This window comes from Callithrix jacchus, chromosome 3 (assembly GCF_049354715.1).
Source record: "Callithrix jacchus isolate 240 chromosome 3, calJac240_pri, whole genome shotgun sequence".
NCBI lineage: Eukaryota > Metazoa > Chordata > Mammalia > Primates > Cebidae > Callithrix > Callithrix jacchus.
Genome location: NC_133504.1, coordinates 129,441,662 through 129,465,079, shown reverse-complemented (window position 1 = coordinate 129,465,079; position 23,418 = coordinate 129,441,662). Strand labels below are relative to the sequence as shown.

The window sequence follows — 23,418 nt, the reverse complement described above, 5'->3', positions numbered from 1 at the left end:
GCATAGAGGAGCTAGACCACTCTAGCGCCTACTCTCTCCTGAAAGCTGAACACAGTGGGACAACCTGCCTGCAGAGAGGAGCTTCTAACTCCAGGGCTTCCTGTCTGCTAGGAGCTGAACACTTGTTGCGACACCCTGGCTACGAAGAGGAGCTGCCCACTGTGGGTATCCTGTGAGCTATTCTATTGTTCAGTAAACTTCCTCTTCGTCTTGCTCCCAAGTAGATGAAATTACAGGCGCCTGCCACCATGCCTGACTAATTTTTTTTGTATTTTTAGTAGAGACGGGGCTTCACCATATTAGCCAGGCTAGTCTTGAACTCCTGACCTCAGGTGTTCTGCCCACCCCGGCCTCCCAAAGTGCTGGGATTACAGGCATGAGCCACTGCACCCGGCCTCAGGTAACTCTTAAATCAGGTTCTCCATTAGTATATCCTGACATTTCATTTAGTACAATTATTAAAATAAGCTGAAGTTCAGAAGCCAAGTCTATAAAAACCAAAAAGGTCAGGTGGCCAATGAACAATGTATGCTTTACTTCTGGTTTCAGATAGCTCAGGCTTTTACATTCCTGACAAATTAACTATTTGTTGGAAATTACACAGAACACATCATGTAAGTTATCAGAATGTCCATTGTTTCACAACTTCTATTCCTTTGCTTGCCTATCTAACAAAGAAGATGGATTAAGTACTTGTCAGGTTCCTCCCTCCTGGCTGGGAGAGGTCCTCAGCTTTATTCCCTTAGGAGCTGACTCGTCGCATCAGCAAACATCTGCCCATTCCATTACCTCACATTTTCACTTCCTGATCTGGGTTCCTCTTGAAGAGTCAGCTAGACCTTTACCAGGGCAGAGTGTTCTGTTTCGTGTCTGATAACAATCGCTTGTCCCAACTCCTTTCTGTAACTCTCTTAGGTCTGGCATCCATTGAAATTTGAAGGGAAAATCTGTACTTGTCTGTTGGAAGAAGATGCTGTGAAAACAGCTTAGTGTATGAGGGTAAACAAGTTTCTCTCTAGCTGATGCCTCATAATTTTTAATATAATACTATAAGGATGAATTTCCAAGAAATGAATATTATAGACAGAATTTCTAAGATATGTTTGACTATAGAAACCTTTTTTAATTGGAGCCTTTAAAGAAATCAGATTTCTAAATTTGAATCTTAGCTCCGTGTAATTACTGAATTCCTCAACTCTTTTTGCATGAATTTCACTTCTATAAAGGTGAACTTGGTACTTCACTGGAATATAAAAAGAAATTAGTTACTTCAGGTAAAGGCCATAGGGATAGAGTTAGATAAAGGTTCTTTCTCCTTAATTTAGAGACGTGATAATGGTATAATGAGCTAAGGGTGAACAACAACAAAAAAAAAAAAACAAGAAAAGTGGAACAATATATACATAGTTTCAGTGATATTTTTGTAGACTGTGATTTTTAAAGCATTAATAGTAAAATGACTCTAACAGCTTCAAAGTTGGCATGCCATTTTCCTAAATGCCCATAGGAAAAAAAGCTAACAAAACTTTTCTATCACTATATATAGAAACTATCAATTAAATAAGTCAACAAATGAATTTATGTTCTAGGAAGCTCCCACCCAGAAAAACAATTATTGCTAAACCCTTAGTATTTTCACTTGCTTAGTCATGGAGGCAGTGGCTAGGTGAGATTAACCCTCTGTTAGTTGCAAATGTTTGCCTTTATTTTGGGATGAGTGCCAATCAATTACTGTTGGGAAAACCACTGGATGACTAACCTCAGACATGTTTATATCAGAGACTAATAAACCTTGAAATGTCACTTCTTTAACTTGAATTTTTTCATCTGAATTCTAGCTATTATTTGGAATGGAAACAATGACAAATAAGTTGGAGATTAGTCAAAACATGGACCTGGCCGGGCGCGGTGGCTCACGCCTATAATCCCAGCACTTTGGGAGGCCAAGGCGGGTGGATCACGAGGTCGAGAGATCGAGACCATCCTGGTCAACAAGATGAAACCCCGTCTCTACCAAAAAAAATACAAAAATTAGCTGGGCATGGTGGTGCATGCCTGTAGTCCCAGTTACTTGGGAGGCAGAGGCAGAAGAATTGCTTGAACCCAGGAGGCTGAGGTTGCGGCGAGCTGAGATTGTGCCATTGCACCCCAGTCTGGGTAACAACAGCGAAACTCCGTCTAAAATAAAAAATATGGACCTGATAGAACTTCATATCACATAGAAGGGGACATCCTTACCGTTAACGTGAACTGATGAGACATTTATTGGCAAGGCTCTTAAATTCCTTATCTTCTGGTTTAAGATGCTTTGGATTTTATTCTCTTTTACTGCTCTTTGCTCAGTAGAAGGAAACTGGAATACCATAATGATATCTGCTTTCACACCATCTTCCTCTGGACTATGACACACAAAAGAAAGGTACATTTTCACGGAATACATCTGCAACTGTCCTTCAGTCTTTGCTGTATCTTCCTCCCCTGAATGATGCCTCAGTTGCTGACAGTGTCAAGTGCTGATCCTCTCATGTCATTCTAACCCATGGTCATTTCATATGTTCCCTCTTCTAGCTCTTGAATCACCTCTGCAGGGTCCGTGACAGTTAACCATCTAATGACAGTGCAGTAATTAAAAAAATAGTAAGTTAAAATTTCTAAAGAGTCTTATTTCTCTTTGGTCAGCTCTGTTTTTAAGAGTTCGTCATTTTGAGTTAAAATATGTCTTCCTTTATCTCCCATTCATAAGACTTAGGTATACCAGTAGGAACATGCATAAAATAATTTCCTTTTCTACACCAAATATTTGAAGACAACAATATTGTGGTCCCTGTATATTCTCCAAATTAAACATGCCCAGTTTCTTCAACTTTTATCATATAAACAGGTTCAAGTTCTGTTACCTGAGGAACTGAACCCTTAAATACTCTTAAAATAGGAAAACCAACTACAGATTTAAAACAACAACAACAACAACTGAAACTAATGCATATTAATCTGCTATCTCCCTTATACTTTTTCTGGAGCAAAAAAATAAAAAGGTGTAAAAAACACTAGAGGGCCATCTTCCTGAATCTTTTGGCTGAACTTTTAAATACTCTTAAAACAGAAAACCAACTACAGTTTAAAAAAAAAAAAACCTGAAACGAATACATGTTTATCTGTTATCTCTCCTATTTTCCTTAAAGTTGTAGAAAACACTAGAGGCCCATCTTCCTGAATATTTCGGCTAGAAGGAAGAAATTATTTCAATTCTGAGACAATTTATATATTTTCGTTCATTTAAGCTCTGGAATATAAAGATCTAAATAACTCAAATTTTATGTCAAATTGTCAGAAAGGTGACTGAGTAATTTTACTTCTTTAATCTGAGGAATTAACATTTTTTTTGAAACGGAGTTTCGCTCTTGTTACCCAGGTTGGAGTGCAATGGCACGATCTCAGCTCACTGCAACCTCCGCCTCCTGGGTTCAGGCAATTCTCCTGCCTCAGCCTCCCGAGTAGCTGGGACTACAGTCACGCGCCACCATGCCCAGCTAATTTTTTTTTTTTTTTGTATTTTTAGTAAAGACGGGGTTTCACCTTGTTGAACAGGATGGTCTCGATCTCTTGACCTCGTGATCAACCTGCCTTGGCCTCCCAAAGGAATTAACATTTTTACCAAGTGTTATATAGTGATGATGGCCACCCTCCCAAGGAGTTCATAAGCATATGATAATGTTGCTACAATAATATAGCAAATCAGAATTTGAAAACAGAAAACATGAAATCCAGAAAGTTCTAGCATTTCTGTGCTTTTTATCTCCTAAGTGTTGTAGAAATTAGCCAATGTTATAAAATCCTAATGACATGAGGCATGCCTCAGTTGATGGCGTTTGAGTTCTGGTTCTGTCACTTCTCAGTAAAGACAAATAACTTGGAGTACATCTGCCAACAAAGCATTATTATTCTATTGGTAAGAAAGTGATTATTATTTTCTTTAAATAAATCAAACTCTGAATATATTATTTTTCTTTATCTTTAAGAAATATGAGTCATACAGGCTCATGGATTTGTGTATATGATGTATATGTTCTGCTGTGTAATTTTCAAAATAGCACATTTGAAACTTCTGAGCAATACTGCAACTGATATGAGTCTTTCCCCTTCCACCACAACAAAAAGAAAATTTACTACAACAGGAATATCTTTTCGTTTAGGCATGCCTCATGTCATTAGGCTGCATTAGAGGTAAAATTTGTGATCCCATTTTGTAGCCAAGTTTTCCTTCTTAACATGTTTGAAATGACATAGTTGTCAAAAGAATACAGTTTGGTGCATGCAATGATGAACTGCCGGGTTTTCCCAAGGCCACGAGTTCTGGTAGGTTCCAGGCCTTACGATAAGTTGATGGGGTTTGAGTCCTGGTTCTGTCACTTGGGAAACTGTCAGTTGGGGAAGTTTGAACACATTACTTACCCTCCCTGAATCTTAGTCTTTTTGTTGACAAAATGGTGGTCAGCCCTATATTTCAAGACTGCTTTAAATATAGTGTTTATGAAAAATTCTAGCCAAAAGCCTAGTCCATAGAGACACGCAATACATGAGGGTCCCTGTCTCCTGTGTTCCTTTTCCTTCCAGTCTTGTGATTCCACCTTTGCCCAAACATACATACGTCAGTCTGACTACTTGGTTCTTGATATAGTGCTTCTTCAAGGCAGAATTTATAAATACCTCATCCACCTGTTATACAACAAGAGAGAAACTATGTGTTAATAATATCTTTTATAATAAGAATATGTCCTTGATTAAATGTTAAAGCAATAGAATTTTTTTTCACAGGACTAATATCATGATTTAAATTGGTGGTTCTCAGCTTTCACGTGCAACAGAATCATTTGCTGAATTAAAAAAATTATGGGTGCCAGAGGCTCTCTTCAAAAATTTTGATTTCGCAATAAAAATCTAGAGGGGATATAGCCAGTCATATTTTTAAAAAATCAACCTCAATAATTCTACTATGCTATGGTAGGTCTCTGGAGTAGAAGACATCTTGCTAAAACCATAGAAGGAGTAGCAGAGCAGAGATGGGATATTCAGGGAAGCTTTGAGTGGTGACAGAGAAAACCCCGTCTCAGTCCTGGATATAAGCCTATGCTACTGCTCACAAATTGGCAAGCTTGGCAAAGTTACTGAATCAATCTGAGCCTCAGTTTTCTAACCTGTAAAACAAAAGTATTGATCTGTTACTCATAAGGCTATGAAGCTTAAACACATATAAAATGCTGGGTAAGTTTTGGTAGTTAATTGCTCATGGTTCTCTAGGCTCCATTCTGGCATTATAGATCTTAACTCTTCAGGTCTTTGCTTGTAAGGTATAAGGAGGAGGCACTAGGGATTTGGGAGAGAACTGGAGATTTTAAAATTGTCAATTGTGGACTCCAGGGTAAATCAGGGAGGAAAGAAGAATTAGGTGGTGTTGCAGTATTAGGTCAAATTTGTTACTCAGTTTAGGTTACAAAGGTAGGAGAAGCAGAGCCACTGCTTTTGGTCCATATGCACAGTTTTCATCAACTGCCACAATACTGTGATGCTGTGGTCTATCACACCTAGCATTTGGCATGCAGTATCCTCTAGTACTAGCTTCGTAGAAATAGTGTCAACTCAATGTGGGTAAGGCACTGCAGTTCATGTTGGACAGATAAACCAAATGTGTACAAAAAATATCTAAATCCTCAAGGAATGAGAAGAAAAATCAGCTGTCATTACTAAAACACATACATACAGATATAGGGAAAGCTGTTTCAAGGATCAAGGAGCATGTTTATAACTTCCTTAGCATGCTCAGGAATTCATAAATGCTTCATCAGGAAGCACATTATTTGTTATCTTCTTTAACTCTTATGGAAAATCTGTGAAATAAGAAGTATTTTCATTTCTATTAGAAGAGAACCTGTGACTCAGAGGCATTTGTGAATTTCCCTGGCATCAAGCAGATACTAATAAGTTGGGACTGAAACCCGACTCTTCTGTTTGTAGGGTCAGCCTCTTCCCACTTAATCACACTGCCACCATGTGTGATTGATAAATGTGATGTAAATTTTACTTCAATTTCTTTCACAGAACACATAGTAAATAAATCAATAATTTATTGGCCTAATGTATAAAACTTGTAAAGATATAGACTTGGCAATAGCCTTAAACTTAAGATCAAAGATAGCATTTAGAAAATAAACTGCTAGTATCCAAAACATGTCCTTATTGGTACTTAAATAAAGCCTAAATGGACTGAGGTGGTGTGCAGTTTATATGCCAGAAATGAAACTCATTTGGAAGACATATTTTCAAAAGGATGACTTTATTATAATAATTTCTCTTTCGTCACCCACAGCCAGCTCTACCACTCAGTATGGAGGCGGGGGATTCCCACCCCCAAAAAAGAGGCAAACAAAATGGAACAGGGAGAGAAATGATACATTTTAGAAGGAAGAAAAGTACATAGCAGTAGGATATTTAAAGAAGTTTGGTTTGTAGTAATTACCCTCTGAATAAGTTCAACCGCAGTTGATTCCTGCCCATTTGTAACTTGGTGAAGGCATTGCATTAAGTTTTTGACTCTGGGTGACATCATCAATGTTTCAAGGTGCTTGCTATGAACATCTAAATCAAGCATCAGTTTTATCTTTGAATGATTATGTTGTCTGGGAAGGTAGGAGCTGAAAAAATAACATAAGAAGAATCTAGGCAGAAGTAACCTTGGTGATCACAATAATAAAAAGGATTCTTCTTTGTAAAATTCTAGGACACGCTCCATAAAAAAGTCTCGTTTACTAGATCAGAAGAGGCCTCAGAATCTTTAGGTGATGTAAGTAATTTGAGGAGAACACTTTGAGAAATGGGGTAGAGAGACTGGTAAAAGGAGTTCTTATAAAATGAATTTACAACAGGTGGAAAATCAGAGAAAACATGAACATAAGCTTTATTGCTGAATGGATCTTATATATAAAGTAGCTTTCTAAAGACTCTGAAATTTTTTCCCTGACAGATGATGGCTTACATCATTAGAAAAATTATTTCTGCCAACATTCTGGCATTCTGAGATCACAGAAGATACAGAGGAACTTATATTTTTAAAGCTGTGTGCCAGCTTCTTATAGATCTATTATTGTCTATACATCCTAATAGAGTTAGCAATTTGTAAATCTATCCTACCTCCCTCTTTAGGGCGTTTGTAGAATTTTGTAGTTGGAGTTAGTCTCCTAGCATTGAACAAAAGACCCTCTTCCAGGGCAGGATCTCTTTCTGCTTGATGATTTTGAAATGCTCTAAATTACACTACGATTACTTTCTAAGAGGGCAATTGAAGGTTAGTTGGGTATTTAATGGAAGAGTTAGGGAGAGGCTGTCAACTCAAACAAACAGACTCGCCCAGCCATTCAGCTCTCATTCCTGAATTAACTCTGTTTATACATGTTGCCTGCTTTTCTCCGCAGATGCTTCCTGACCGGCTTGCCTTGCAGCAGTCCATGTATTCACTTAGGGAGTGTTTTGTGGCTAACACTACAAACCTCAGATTGATATGCCACCTATGACTGGCATATGGAATATAAATAATATATAAAAGCTGTTTTTTCCAACACAACACCAGGTGAATTGCTTAGAATGAAAAAAACCGAAACCATGCTGTGAAAACAGTAGATTTTTTTGCTTTTTCCTAATTATAATAAGAGTAACACGCAAAGGATATTATATAAGAGGGCTTTTTCAAAGACACTTTTAGCAGTAAATAAAGCTTCACTGAAGTTTTATTGCTACAAGGATTGAACTGAAGGTAAAAACAGAAAATGGGAGCCTTTGAGCCTCTGTTCCTAATGTTGGACGTTCAAGGACCTCTCCCTCTGTGACCGACCCCAAGCCCAGCCTTTCTTCAACACCACCAGTACTTTCAGGCAAGTCCCTCATTTTCCTGCATACTCGCCCCTCTCAGGCTGTTTCTTTGGTCTGAACACCCTTCTCATTCTGTGTTCCTGAATCACAAGAATCCTTCAAGGCCAATCTCAGATAATACCTTCTTTGGGGATATTCTTCAATCTCAAACTAATCTGTCTTCCTTCTGTCTCAATTTTTCTTATCCCTCTTACACCTTCTATTCTTTAATGTAGTTATTTATGCAAATATAGTGTCTCTTTTATTAAACAGCAAACTCTTTATGCATAGGGATGGTGACTTATCTTTTAATACACTATAAAATCTTGCAAAGTGCTTTGCATACCATTGGCATGCAGTATTTGTTGAATAAACAAATGAATAAAAAGATGAGAATTTGTTTCTCATTTACCAGGAAAATTTTACAAGACTTTTTAAAGTGCATTACATCAGGTTGAGATCAATCCTCCCAGAGAAGAAAGATCGACTGCACATGAATTATTGGAAGGAATTTTTTTTCCTGTTTGTGAACATTTTCAGGTAATTGATTATTTGTGAAAAGCTCCTCCTTGGTGAGTCTATAATAATTATAATACTAGGAATCACTGTTGTCTGCCATATATGCACCAAGCACAGATGTCATTGTGTTTAAACTCATTTGCTTTCAAATCAACCCTCTAAGGTGAGTACTATGATAATCCACATTTCATACAAGATGAAGTGACTTTCCCAAGTTGACACAGCAGTGAGCCACAGAGCCTGCTGAAACCAGAGCTGTGTGGCTTCAGAGCCTGTTAGTGCCTTCACAGTGCCTACCTCAAGATGAGCATGCAGGTAGGTTCTTACTAAGGCCTCCTACGCATTGATGGGCAGCAAGCAGTTTGTAAGCAGATCAGAAACCTTTGCACCCCTTTCTAAAGGCAGCCTGTTTTCTTTGATCTCCAAAATAAGAACTATAATCTTGGTAGTTTTTATTGCAATCCTTTAATGTTCTTATCATATCTATATAAAACTCAAGGATATTTTTGATTTGAGAAGTCAGCTGTGAACCATTCTCTCAAGCCTGGATAGACTTTAGTCAACCTTAGCACTGAGTGATGCTCACAGAATTTTGAGGCTTGTTAGTCTTCTTGGGATCGGGTTTAACTGCGACATAACTTTAAGTGCGGTGTCTTTTGGGGAAAGCAGTTGGATTCATTGTCATACAAGGTGTATGGGTGTGGAGGGTGGCATGAGACTGTGACTTTCTGATCACTTGGCCTATAATTTTTTTTTTCATTGTGTCTTTGTCAGGTTTGGATATTAGGGTAATGTTGACTTCATAGAATGATTTAGGAAGAAGTCTCTTCTCTTTCAATTTTTTGGAATAGTTTCATTAGAATTGATCCTAGCTATTCCTTGTATTTCTGGTAGAATTTGGCTATAAATCCAACTAGTTTTTGCTTTTGTTTTTTCTATTGGTTGGTAGGTTTCTTTAAAATTACTAATTTAAATATGGAACTTAATATTGGTCTGTTTAGGGTTTCAATTTCTTCCTGATTTAATCTCGGAAGGTTGTGTTTTTCCAGGAATTTACCCATTTCCTCTAGATTTTCTAGTTTATCTGCATAGAGGCATTCATAACACTCTCAGAGGATCTTTTGTATTTCTGCGGGATTGGTTGTAGTGTTACTTCTGTCATTTCTGATTGTGCTTATTTGTATCTTCTCTCTCTTTATAAAATTTTGTTAATCTAGCTAGCAGTCCAAACTGGTTTTAGCTGACTCACAGAGGACGCATAGTAAGGGTGTTGTGCCCTCTGCTTCACCTTTTAACATCAAATGGCTGAAAACTCCACCCTTGGATCATGCTAACACCACCATTTTTTGAACATGCAACACATGAAGAAGCATGAAACTCAATTGCACAAAGCCATGTTTCTCCTTTCGTTAATATTTATGACTACCCCTAGAACTTATTGAACATGTATACTTAGCTAACTAATTCAGCATAAATTCCTGTCTTATCCTTCCCTCCATGAAAGTGCATGTTCTCAGCTTCTGCTGGATGCTATGCTTCTCAGCCTGAAGGATGGCCAGCTTGCAGCCTGCAGTAATCAGACAGCAGTAATGTCTGATTAATGGACTCCTCTCTGAAGGATGATATGAGAGATGAGATATGTCTACTCTACTATCTCAGGGAACAGGGATAAATTATAGCAGTATATGAATATAAACTCATTTTACTTTTGCATCTCCATTTGCTTCAAATCAGTAAACCCCAATATGAGGAAGAACAGGAAATGCAACCTGTCTTCCTTGGTTGTCTAATTAGCATCCACATATAACAGGCAGAAGAATCTGTTGTATTCATTAGGATATAGCAACAATAAACAGGAGTGGCTCAGGATGATGCATAAACTCTTCCTGTAATTCTTTTAAAGCTAATTTAGTGGGGGATGGGAGGAGAAAAACACCTGTCTTATTTAAACAGAGGTAAAAGAACATAAAGCCTTTTCTGACCATAGGAACCCTTGCGGCACTTATTGTTCTCAACATATTTTAGCTCTTAATTATATCATGTCATGATATTCAATTCCATGTGTATTACTCACATCTGTCCAAAAAGATTGGAAGCAATTTGAGGAGACAGGTCATGTTTTCTCTATTGCAAGACCCAGGTGCCAAGAAATGCATGCAATGAACTCAATAATTATACTATATATTAGGAATAGCCAAGATATTTTAACTAGTTATATTGAAAAACAGGCTCACTATATTAATTATAAAAACTGAATCTACCTAACATCACATCCAAAGGTGGACTCCACATGTATTGAAGACCTAATGTAAAAGGTAAAACTATAAAGTTAATAAAAAAACATAGTAAAATATTTTTATATCTTAGAAGGGAAGGGCTTTTTAAAGAAAAATATCAGAATACAATCATAGGCAAAACAGTGATAAAAATGGTTACTTCCAAGCTACAGATTTCTGTTTCATAAAGGACAACGTGGTCAATATTAGTAGAAGACAGAATGGATAAGTGTAGTGTCTACAACCAACACACTAGTAATATCTAGAAAATATAAAGAACTTCTGCAAAGCAATACAAATAAGGCAAAAAAGCAAGTTTAACAGAAAAACAGGCAAAGAATATGTGTAGTCCATTTATAGAAATGAAAGTCCAAAAGGTTAATAATTATATGTAACAATGCACAAACTCATTAGCAACTAGAAATATGCAAATTAAATTACAAAAACCATACTACTTTATACCTATTAGGGTGGCAAAAATTAGAAAGCCAAATGATATACCAAGTGCTGTGGACTGAATGTTCGTGTTCCCTTGAAATTTATATTTTGAGATCCTAGCTCCCAAAGTGATGATAGTAGGAGATGGGGCCTTTGGAGGGTAGTTAGGTCATGAGGGTGGAGTTCTCATGAAAGTCATTAGTGTCCTTACAAAAGAAAGTTCTCTTATCACTTCTGCCATGAGGAACACAGCAAGGTGGCATTCCCTGAATCGGGAAGCAGTCCCTCACCAGACATTTGCTGGAGCCTTGATCATCTTGATCTTGAAAACTTCAGCCTCTACAACTATGAAAAATCAGTGTTTGTTGTTTAAGATACCCAGCCTACGGTATTTTTGTTTGTAGTCACTTAAACATACTAAGACACTAAGTGTTGGTAAGATGTGGGGACATAGAAATGCTCATCCATTATAGATGGGAGTGCACACTGATTCAGCCATTTTGAAGAGCAAAGCTGTACCTATGGGTCAAATTAAGTATAGGTAATTCAATGACCTAGTAATTCTGCTTCCAGAAGTACTTGCATAGATCTATACGGGGATAAGTAGGAGTCTGTTTAGTGTGGCATTTCTTGGCATGATAAGCAGGTAAACTGTTCTGGATACGCACTATGAATTAGCAGTTAACAGCAATAAATTAAAGGTATATTTAATAACATAGATATTTTTAAAAGTTCTCAGTAAAAAGAGATGAAACAAAAGTGATTTATAACATATAAGTTAAAAGCATGTGCATACAAAACAACAAAACATATTTTTGTAAGAATGAATACAAGCAAAAAAATACCACATGAAACGTAAAAGAATACCACATGAAAGAGTTGCCTGCAAGGGGGAGGCTAAGGGCTTATGCTATAGGGTTAAAGAAGGATAAATAAATAATGACAACCAGAGAAGGGCCTTGCAGGTACCCATGATGATAATAAGTTCTTAATTAACTTAGCCCTAGTCTTTGAAGGAACACATGCTTAACTAATACTTAAAAGTCCACTTTTAAATACAGTTTCTGTTCAACATGCACCTCCATATTTCTCTCACTTCTTTTAAGACCTATTGCATTCCTGTTGATTTACTTCAGTAAAGACAGAATTTCTTAGTTAACTTACAACAACAGTAACAGTAACAGCAGTAATGTTGGCTATAAAACATAAATCAAACAAATTTCAAAATTTCCCAGTAAATTATAACATTTTCCATCTTTCAAAGAATGTGTTTATCTTTTTAACTAAGGCAAGTTAAGAGTTTTCTTTTTTTACATTGAGGAGGTTATGTGGAGTCACTTAGGAGTAGAGGAATAGAGGAGGTATTTGGGTGTATAGGTGCAGGCTCCCAGTTCATTCTAGCCTAACTCAAGAATTGATTGCAAATACTCTTTTGTAAGATGCTCTGCATGTGAAAGAATGAAGAATCTATAGCAATCTGTAGACATTAATTATTGGTTGGGAAGGATGAGACCATAAAATTTAAAAATTGTCATGATTTAATGTTAACTGAAAATAGAGATTATAGACTTTATGATATTATTGTAAATTTGATGCCATTGTTTACTATGGACAAGGAGCAAATGGTGACATGAAAAAATGACAAATGATTTGAGAAAGAAAATGTCTTAAAAATGGTTCTTTGACTAAAACCAATATATTTGTCATTTCTTTCTTTTTAAAATAAATCTCTGATTCTGTGCTTCCTTATTAGAAAAAAATTTGAACATAGTTTTTGGGTGAGAGTTCATGGGCATCTGAGTGGAATGATTGATTATCCAACTGAGTGTGCTTTTTTCTCTCGGGGTCAGTCTTTACTTTAGCTTTAATAAAATAATTAGCATTTGACTTGATTGTTACACAACAAGTCTGGGTTTTTGTCTTTATCAATATATTTGCAAGACAAAATGAACATAAATTCTGAAAATACTCAAAATCTTAAAATGTGGTCTTACAAAAATATGAGGTCTTATAAAAACTAATTTTGGTATGATTAGGGTTTTCTATTGGGAAACATTGTGGTAGAATTTGGGAAGAAATGGGCTAGGATATCTCAGCCTCAATTCTCTCACCTTTAATTAAGGTGGTTGAATTAGAAAGAGTGGCTTATCAGAATCACCCATTTGTTAGACAGGCAGATTCCCTTACTCCCCTCTTGTCACCTACCCATCATCTATTCAGACTCTGATTAAGCAGTTCTGGGATGGGGCCTAGCAATCTGCAAGATGATTCTAATGTGGGTGGTTTGAAAATCATGATTTTAGAAATAGAGAAATGATCCACCAAATCCCTTCCACTTGCATTATTTTATGATAAAAATTTACCTGACTCACCAAATTTTCAGTCGTCTCTCGTAAGTCCTTAGATTGGTATATGTTGTTTTGTCCAAAATTGCTATTGATCTGTGGAACTAAAATTTTAAAGGAGCCACGATAGTACTCCATTTTTTGGTCTGCAATGGAAATGAAAAGTAGGAAACTAAATGGTTTGGACAAAGATTTCAGAACCCAACTACAATGGGGCTAATATAAAGTCTTGAATATTTGACCGAGCTTCTTTGTAATGGAGTTTTGTTTAAAAAATAATAATGTTTTGTGTTAATTATAATTGCTGCCATTTACTGAGTTCTTACTATATGCCAGGCAATGTCTGTGCACTTTTCATGTATTAGCTCATTTAACCCTCATACCAGCTCTATAAGATCAGCATTACCTTCATTTTACAGATGAGGAAAGTAAGGCACAGAGGCATTAAGTAACTTTTTCTATAACTAGTAGGTGGCCTATCCAAATTTTAAACCCAGGCAGTCTAACTGTAGAGCTTGAACATTTCATTGCTACATTTCCCCTTGCTGAGTTGAAATGTGTACCACTGTACACGCTAGTGGAAGTAGAGGTAAGTGAACGTCCTTGTAAACTTTGATTTGTAACAAGAGAGCCAGGCACACTAAGAAAAACCTGAAAAGAAAGTGTAGAGAAGAGCTCTCTGAGATTGAAGGTGAGACTAGTGGGTAACAGGGATAAATCTACTAGGAAATGTAAAAAAAGAAAGCAGTTGAGAGTCCTGAGGAATTTGGTAATCTGAGGAGTAAGGCCAAGAGAGGGTAAGAAAGCTACAGAGTTAAAGACACAAAACAACCTAAATCTTTGAGAAGCCTGGCTCAGGGAAGAGGCTCTGGGTTTCTAGACAACAAACCAAGTAAAGAAAGAGGGATCTCAGTAGCATATGTCTGAAGTGGGAAATCTCTGGACCTTGTAAGACTTTTTTAGATGTCCTGATTACTTATCCATGTAATCCACACTGTTTTCAAACCTTACTTTCACTGTAAAGTGGCTTTTATGCAACCAAATAAAATGATCTGAGAATCTTTTGCCAATGGTATAAACTACAGCTGGGGTTGTCATATAAGGCCCATTACTATGACCTTAAGACCTTTAAGGCTCCAAATAGAGTCTTTGCTCCCGCATTGAATCTGTGGAAGTTGACAAGATAAGACCATTAAAGTGAGCAGCCTGAGTTATTTGTTTTATCACATACATCCATGTGAGAGTAACATTGTAGAGATTTGTCAACAAATGTAAATGCCTTGTGTTCTTCCCAGAAAGAGACTCAATGTAAAAAGAGAATCTTGAAGTGCATTATTTGTGTAATTACAAATATGTTAGTCGATAAAAATACAATCCCTGTATATTGTTTTGGAAAGAGTAATATTTTTTCTCAAAAAATAAATGATAATGTCATGTCATACTTACAGGTTTTCAATCATTTTGAAATATCTTATTTTAGTAGACATGTGCTTTTCTTTTGCCTTAGAAATGTCAGACAGAAAATGATAGTTCATGAGTGAAAGAGCCAATTTTAATAACTAATTTATCATAGCTTTTTATTTTAATATATGTGATTACTTGTTTATTATAATTACTAGTAAGTTTCAGACAATGACAATTTTTTATCTTTTTGTGTAAATTCTCAAAATAATTCTGATTGAGAACTCCAAGGAAATTAGAAATCTGTCTACTTTGCTCAAAGCTGTATCCTGAGTATCCAGAAAAGTACTCGCATATAATGAGCCTTTAGTACTTACTTGTTGATTAGATGACTGAAAAAATTAAAAATACTCTGACTGTAGAAATTTGCAGGTAAGTGTGCAGTTTTTTAGATAAAATTAAATTAACATATAAGTAAATGAAGCTTTGCAGAAAAAAAATCAAATAGAGTGAAATCTTTTATTTTACTTACCAAATACTAGGAAGTGAACCAGAAGACCTATGGTTACCGCCACCACTGTCAGGGACAACACAATGAGAAGGGCAATCATCCATGGCTTCAGATTCCTACTTCGGGTGCCAAATCCTACTGTCCTGCAAAAAGGAAGGGTGCACTTGTTACTTTCAGATTGTAATGCCTGCAGGTTTTCCTGCTTTCCTTAGAAAAGTCCAGGTTGCTCTAGCCTGCCTTTCCCTGCAAGAAGTCATTTGTCTTTAATTTTGTTCAAGGTCATATTGGCCTGAGAAGATGTGTTAAAAAAAACACACACACATCAGGATCTGGGAATCCCAGTGTTTCTCCTGGTTTCTATTCTAGAGGCATTTGGTGGTCTCTTTGTAGTGGTCAGGAATGGTTTCTCTTAGTGTCATGGTCCAAGGTGGTACACATGCTTGAAAAAAGACCTTTCTGCCTTTCTCCAGCACTTTCTTATCTCTTTTATCTATCTATCCTTTTAGAGTTCACAGAGTGATTTTAAATCTAGTATCTTATTTATTTTTTATCTTTTATTTTTAACTATTATGGAAATGTTCAGACATAAAAATTAGGAAGAATAGTGTAATGAACATCTATCTATCTTTATATATATATATATATATATATATATATATATATATATATATATCATGTTGTTATATCAATTGTTAACACTTTTACTCTATTTAGCTCATTCATTTTTTTCTGCTGCTGTGTTTTAATGTAAAATAAGACATCATGACTTTTTACCAAATCATTATTATAAACAATTAGGATATATCCAACATAACCGTGATACTATTAACACTCTTGAAAAGTTTAATGATATTTCTGCCTTATCATCAAAACCTAGTCCATCTTCAAATTCCCTCCATTAGTTTCCTTATAATTACAAATGGTTTGTAAAAATAATCAAGGAAATAATCGAGGACCATGTAGTACACTTGGTTGTTATGCCTTTTTAATCTCTTTTAATCTAAAAGGATCCTGCTTCTTTTTTGGTTTTTAATGACATTGACTGCTGAAGAGATCAGGCTAATCGTACTTTAGAACATCTTACGTTCTGGACTTGTCTGAAAGCTTTCCTGTGGTATTATTTAACTTGTTCTTCTGTATCCCTCATTTCCTATAAGTTGGATTACCTTTAGATTTTCTTTAGATCTAAAGCCTTGATTAGATTTTGGTTAAATTTATTTGGCAAGAATCCTTCAAAGGTGGCATTGTGTATTTTGTATTGCATCACACCAGCACCTATGATCGGCAACAGTACTTATCACATTCAATCAAGTATTCGTTTCCATGCATGTTGACTTACAGATAACTTCTCAATGAGCTGTGTTAGTCTTGTTCCTCTTTTTACCACTAAGACCCAATAAGGCACCTGATACAGAGTAGGAATCGTATAAATCTATGAGAGTCAGTCAGGAATGATACCAACATTACACAGGAAAAATAACAGAAGATGAGAGAGGGGTTATCTGTTTAAGGGCCCAGGTTGTCTAACTCTCATGCTTGTTTTCTAAAACTTGCTATTATAGTGAATTTTATTTATACATTTTATCAGAGTTTATCTCTTCATGTATACATATTGATAGCCTAGATTTTTTTTTTTTTAGAAACAGAGGATATTTTTCATATTTTTATCACACGATTGGTTGATTTATAAAGTTTTTATTTTGAATATAAAACAGTATTTTTATATATAAATGTCAGGATAAAAGGTAAAACTGTTTGGACATAAAATAGTTAAGAAGATAATAGCTTTGGCATAAGTAATATAATTAATCAAGCAATGTAGTGGAATTTGAAAGACCTGAATTGTATTGAGTAAATATTGACCATGTGCGCACTGACTGATGAAAAATAATGTAGAGAACTGGCTGTGGAAAGGCAGCAGGTCCTCTGATAGACACGCGCTAACATGCTTGAATGTAACAACAAACAGAAGTCCCATGGAACGTGACATTATTTAACCTCCTAAATGACTTAAAACATAAATTCATAAGTGAAGGAGACCTTAAAGACTGTTTAGCATAATAGAATCACTTTCCAAATGACAAAAGTGAAGCCCAGTGATGATTAAGTAATTTTTCCAGTATAATAGAACTAGTAGTCATCTCAAACTCAGGTCTTCTAACTTCTGGGACACAAATTTATTCTCAGTGCCTCTCCATTGATTTCATTCAAATTATTGAAAAAATTTATCATCATTTTTCTATTAATCTATTCATTCACTCATACATTTTCAGTTTGTTCCATGCTTTGTTTTCTCATAGAATCTTGTCAATATGTTTCCAAGTCATTTGAAAAGAAAAAAAGACCAAAGGAGAAAAGTTAAAACTCAAGGAAATTTATCTATTTTCCCATTAGAGCACAGTTGCTCTAAGTAAGATAAATAGAGAAAGGATGAAAGAATCACATCTCCTACCACCAAGACATAATGTCACACTGCTAGGAATTGAACCATGGGAACAGAGCTGAAGATTGGTTCCATACCCATTGACACACTGATCAAATGTCGTGGAAGTCATATTTTCAAATTCCACAGAACAAGCTGTGAGCATCTGAGAGAAAATGGTGGCCAACAGACTATGGTGATAAGTTGTTAGAGTGTTTCTCCTTTTGAGGAAACATTTAGATAATGAAGCAGTTGTACACTGCCAGATTACAAAAGCTGCAGAAGCCATAGGTTAAAGCTACAGCTACTAAATCCTATCTGAATATATTTTCAACTTACTGACCACTTTTATGAATATAAACAAGGAATACATAAACACAAAAATGTATCACCACCAAGTGCAGTGGCTCATGCTTGTAATCCCAGCACTTTGGGAGGCTGAGGTGGACAGATCACTTGAGGTCAGGAGTTCAAGACCCTCCTGATCAATGTGGTGAAACTTTGTCTCTACTAAAAATACAAATATTAGCTAGGTGTGGTGGTGTGCTTCTATAATCCCAGCTATTTGGGAGACTGAGGCACCAGAATTGCTTGAACCGGGAAGGCAGAGGTTGTAGTGAGCTGAGATAGCACCACTGTACTCCAGGCTGGGTGACAGAGCAAGACTCCATCTCAAAAAGAAGAAAAAAAATATCATTACCTTCTTGTTATGGAGAAGTCATATTAGTCATTGTGGAATATGACTTCAGATTTGAAAAGAAATACACTTGGTAAAGCCTTTTGGAATCTAACCTTACAGATCTTAAAGATGCACCATTTTGCTCTATATTTTTTCATGCTTTGCTTGTGCTCATAAAACAAACACAGATGTATTAATTTTCTATTGCTTTGTAACAAATTTCGCAGCTCAGAGCAACACCTATTTATTAGCTCATAGCTCTGTATGTGGCATGGATGGGTTTCTGCTCAGGATCTCACATGGCTGAAATCAAGGAGGTTGATTGGCTCCTTTCTCATCTGAAATTTGTGATCCTCTTCCAAGCTTATTTAGGTTTTATGCAGAACTCAATTCCTTAAAGCTAAACTGAGGTCTCTGGTCTCTTGCTGGCTGTGAATCAGAGGCTTCTCTCGGCTCTCAGATGCTATCCATTACTTCCCACTTGGCCATCTCCATCTTCAAAGCCAGCAGTGGAGAATCTTCCTCACATCAAATCTCTCTCACACTTTGAATCTCTCTTCTGGGAAAGCCCAGACTCTTTAAAAATGTCATCTGATTAGGGTAGGCTCATCAAGGATGCTATACCATCTTCAAACCAATTGATTTGGGACCTTTATTACATCTACAAAATCTCCTCACAGCAGCACCTAGATTAGTGTTTGATTGAACAATTGGGAGAAAATTTATGCACACCCAAAGGGTGTGAATCTTGGGGGCCTTCTTAGAATTCTGCCTACTAAAAGTGAAAATACTATGACTTTCAGGAAAATGAAAGAAAGAACCCTATAGCCTTCAAAGAAAGTATGTAAGATTTAAATATTCTTTAATTTTTGTAGGGGTAGTGAGGGAGAACTATTTGATGAAAAGGGAATTTTATGTTAAGCATAGAATTAAAAATAACTAAGGGATATTTTACTGAAGTAATAATTTTGGAAACACAAAGTAAAATCTTAAAAATTAAAATGGGAAGAAGGCTAAAAGTAATCCCTGATTATGACTACTTGGCCCTCTGCAGTCTTTGGGGATTTCAAGGTGGCTAAGAAGGAGCCCTGGAGAGGTAGAAGAGCCTTGGTGGGCCAAGGCAAAGGCAGGTGTCACCTTTGGAGGTCAGCTGGCCAAAGAAGAGATGGGGCAGACCCCTCTGGGACAAAGACCTCCAATGGATGTGGGTCCCCTGAGTACATCCTTATTGACAGTAGCACATTATCCTTACTCAGAGTGGCACAATCTTTAATTTCCATGAAATCCAATTAGACCAATCCAAATCCGTTAGACCTTCATCCAGTTTGATTATTTGGTATTTAGAAGGATGTAGTCATGTCAGGTTTTTTCTAAAGAAGTTGTCAATGAAAATATGGTGATAATTTTAATAAGTTTGTGACTTCGCTTTCTGCAATCTTGCAGACTAAAAGACACATTCACTGAAAAATATATAGAGAAGTATAGATTGTTAATGATCGCAGCTGGGATTTGCAGTTTTTTAGAAACAAAGCTCTAAGCTGGTAACTTCTGTGTATGTGAGCTCAAAGATAACTTGAGTAAAGACAAAAACATTGCAAACCCTTTACTTTTCCTAGAAAAGCCTTCCCTGAAGGCAACTACTTTGGCCACTCCAAGTTTAACCACATTTTTATCTCTTAGCTCCAAGTCTCTTCTTTTTGGGGGACCTTTTTTTGTAGATACATATAACCAGTGTATAAATGTAGATGCATGTGACTATTACACAAATGCCAATTTACAGACGGGACATTTTCCCACAAGTCTTCATAAAGAAGTACAAAATACACTATCTGATTTTAAAGGGGATTATTGGTCAGCTTTCCAGGCCAAACTACAAGACTACTTAACTCCTAATGTAACCGAACAAAGGTCCTAAGCTACTAAATTCCATGGAGCCGTTTCACCCAGAAAGCTTTGCCTCGCTTTCCCTAGCTTAGTACCTATTCCTGAAAGAAAGTTCTTATAGAAGCAAAGCATAACTCTCCTGTTATTAAAGGAAATTGTGTTTCTCTTTTAGAGACTGAACTTAGTCATTTGCTACAAGGAAAGCAACATTTTGTGGTGACTTAATATACTCTGATATGTGGGTATCTATCTGGGTACTTTATGACTCTTTTACAATGACCATTTAATACCCAAAATGATAGAATACAGAACTGCTGTTTAGGAAGTGCTGACTTTGTAGGGATTGTTGATCTATTATCCCATTTTATTCTCCAAACACTCTTGTCAGTAGAATTATTTGTTGTCATTTTATAAGTGAATAACTTGCTCTGAGAGAGAATAACTTGCTCAATTCACACAGTCAATATTCAGAGTTACAACCTACTGTGGCTGGTATGACTTAGAAGCCTGTTTTCTCTGTGATGTCAAATTGCAGTAGAGAAAGATTTTTTTCCCTTTTTCAGAACAGGCTTCCTTTTAACCCAAATGAATAATTTGTGGAACTTCAGGTAGCACAGATGTAAATGAAAGATTTTATAAAATGAGTGTAGAGGTGGTTTTACTGATAGGAAGCTGAACCAATCTTCATTTTGATTATGTTTTGAATTTGATTGTGCTTTCATATATCCTCCCTTTCCACTGGCTTTAAATTCTCACATACTTTCAAAAAGTTAATTTCTTTCCTTCCCATCCCCACAGAGGTCCCCAAATGGTGGCCAAGGTAATGTCATCAGAAGGAGGCCTGTGAGGTAGGTGTGTATGAAAAATTTAGTGACTGTATTTGGGGTTGTTTGTAAACTTCAAAGTCTTCTATTTAATTTGACACTTTTCTATGCTTCTAAATATTCTCTATATGTTTCAATTCTTGATATGTTATGCATACACATATCTTCTCCCTAAGTGTGCAGGATCTTGAAGATGGTACATAAATCATATGTATCATTGGGGAATTTCTCAAACAGTGTTTCCGAGTAGTGGGAAAAAGAGAAGTTTCACATATTCCAACAGGCTTGGAAAAAATGGTTTAAATCAGCGACCCCAGCTTTTTGGCACCAGGGACTGGTTTTGTGAAAAGACAAGTTTTTCTTGGACGGGGTAGGGGTGATGGTTTGGGAATCTGTTCTACCTCAGATCATCAGGCATTAGATTTGCATAAGGAGCATGTAACCTAGGCTCCCGCATGCAGTTTACAATAGGGTTCACGCTTCTATGAGACGTTAATGCCTCTGCTGATCTAACAGGAGGCAGAGCTTGGGTAGTAATGCTCATTTTCCCACTGCTCACCGCCCGCTGTGCTGCCTAGTTCTTAACTGGCCATGGACCGGTACTGGTCTGCAGCCCTGAGTGGGGACCCCTGGTTTAAATAAAGTTAAATAGAATCCTCACTTCTGGAAGTCTTAGTGTCTTTCATGGTTTCAAGTGAGATTGAAGATGAGCAGCTTTTCTTAGTTTTTTTTTAAATGTCTGATAAGTAATATAACCCCAGGCCCTAATATACCACCTAGCTCTTACACACTTGAAAACTGTTTGTTGAATTAGATTGAAATAAAAGGTTTTCAAATATACTTTTTACCCAAATCTCTACTGTGATGGTGGTAAAATGTATTTCTTTCTGCTCCACAGAAGGTTTGAAAACGTGGCTCTCAATATATTCTCGTGGGATACCTCATAGTCAGATAGGCCAACAGAAGAGGAAAAAGCAAAGAAAACATTTTCTGTTCCTCTACATCTGCCTCCCAGATAGGAGTGGGGGTGAGGTGGAGCAAAGAGGGAGTTGCAACATTGAATAAAATACCACTGTGAATCCAGACGAAAGCTAATTCCATGTGTAAAATGGTGAAGAGATTCAGGCTGAGCTGAGTTCAGGGAACTCAGGGAAGGAAAGTTAGGAACAGAGGAAAGAAAACACTTCATTTCCTTACCTATCTAGAAAAACGCCTTCATCCTGGTCCCAGGGACATAAATTGGGCAAGCTAACCAAAACAAAACAGAAAAAGGGTTTTCCCTTTTTCATTTAATTTAAAATTAAACAATAACTGAGAAGATTGAGGTTGAAGGGGATTGAGAGAACCCTTCTTGGGTCCCCCATGAATGTCCTTCATCTCCATGGAGGGTACTTCAATCCCCTGCTACTTCAGAACAAGCACACAGATACTCACTGTTGATCACATTTCAATTAATGTGACATGAGTGAGCTGACTTCTAATTGGGAGTGGTATAGCATTAACAATAAGAGCCACTATCTGGAGCCAGACTGCTTGAGTTCAAGTCCTAGCTGGCCACTTGCTAGTTTCATGTGAGACAAAGAATTTGGCCCTTTTGTATCTTAGTTCTTCCATTTGTAAAATATGAATAAAATTATCTATCTCAAAAGATTTGCATGAAGATTAAATGCATGAATGCATATTAAATGTACCCTACATAGAGTAAATAATACATAAATGTGAGATGTTATCATTCTTTTTATTGTTATTATTATTACATACTTGATAGAAACCAGTCATGCTGAGAAAATGAGCATTTTAGTGTGAGGGTATATTTTGTATGTAATTTTCATAACAGTAGCATTTTGGATTTTAAGATCATCTTGGAGTTGTCCCATAGGAGGGAGTTTAGATAGGTTGGGTATCAGGAAGTACCAGAATGTTTTTAATGCAACATTAACCAACAAAAAGTGTACTCCAGTGTGGCCTAGAATGACGTAATAAAAAGAATATGCTGTTTAATTGGTACAATATTAAAAAGGAAATAAGGGATTGAATTACAAAATAAAACTTATTACAGCATGTTATACTTTTCTAGAAAAGGTAGGTAGTGCTTAACATTATGTAGTGTGTGTTTGTGCACACACGTGTGTGTGTACATACACTTAGCTTTAACATGTTTTGGCACTAGGTACAGTATCACCTACTAAAGCTTGTTAGCTATGTATCAGGTTGGAGGTT

At 36.5% G+C, this 23,418-nt stretch overlaps 1 protein-coding gene across 1 annotated transcript in view; it reads right to left on the bottom strand.

Moving 5' to 3' along the window:
• Positions 1–23,418, bottom strand: part of TMPRSS11A (transmembrane serine protease 11A) — a 58,434-nt gene that overhangs the window by 26,686 nt on the left and 8,330 nt on the right. Inside the window, exons 2-5 of the mRNA XM_008993243.5 lie at positions 15,411–15,532; positions 13,505–13,623; positions 4,649–4,716; positions 2,239–2,399 (exon numbers count right to left, since the gene is read on the bottom strand). Coding sequence (XP_008991491.2) covers positions 2,239–2,399; positions 4,649–4,716; positions 13,505–13,623; positions 15,411–15,532 — 470 coding nt within the window. The remainder of the gene's footprint in view (positions 1–2,238; positions 2,400–4,648; positions 4,717–13,504; positions 13,624–15,410; positions 15,533–23,418) is intronic.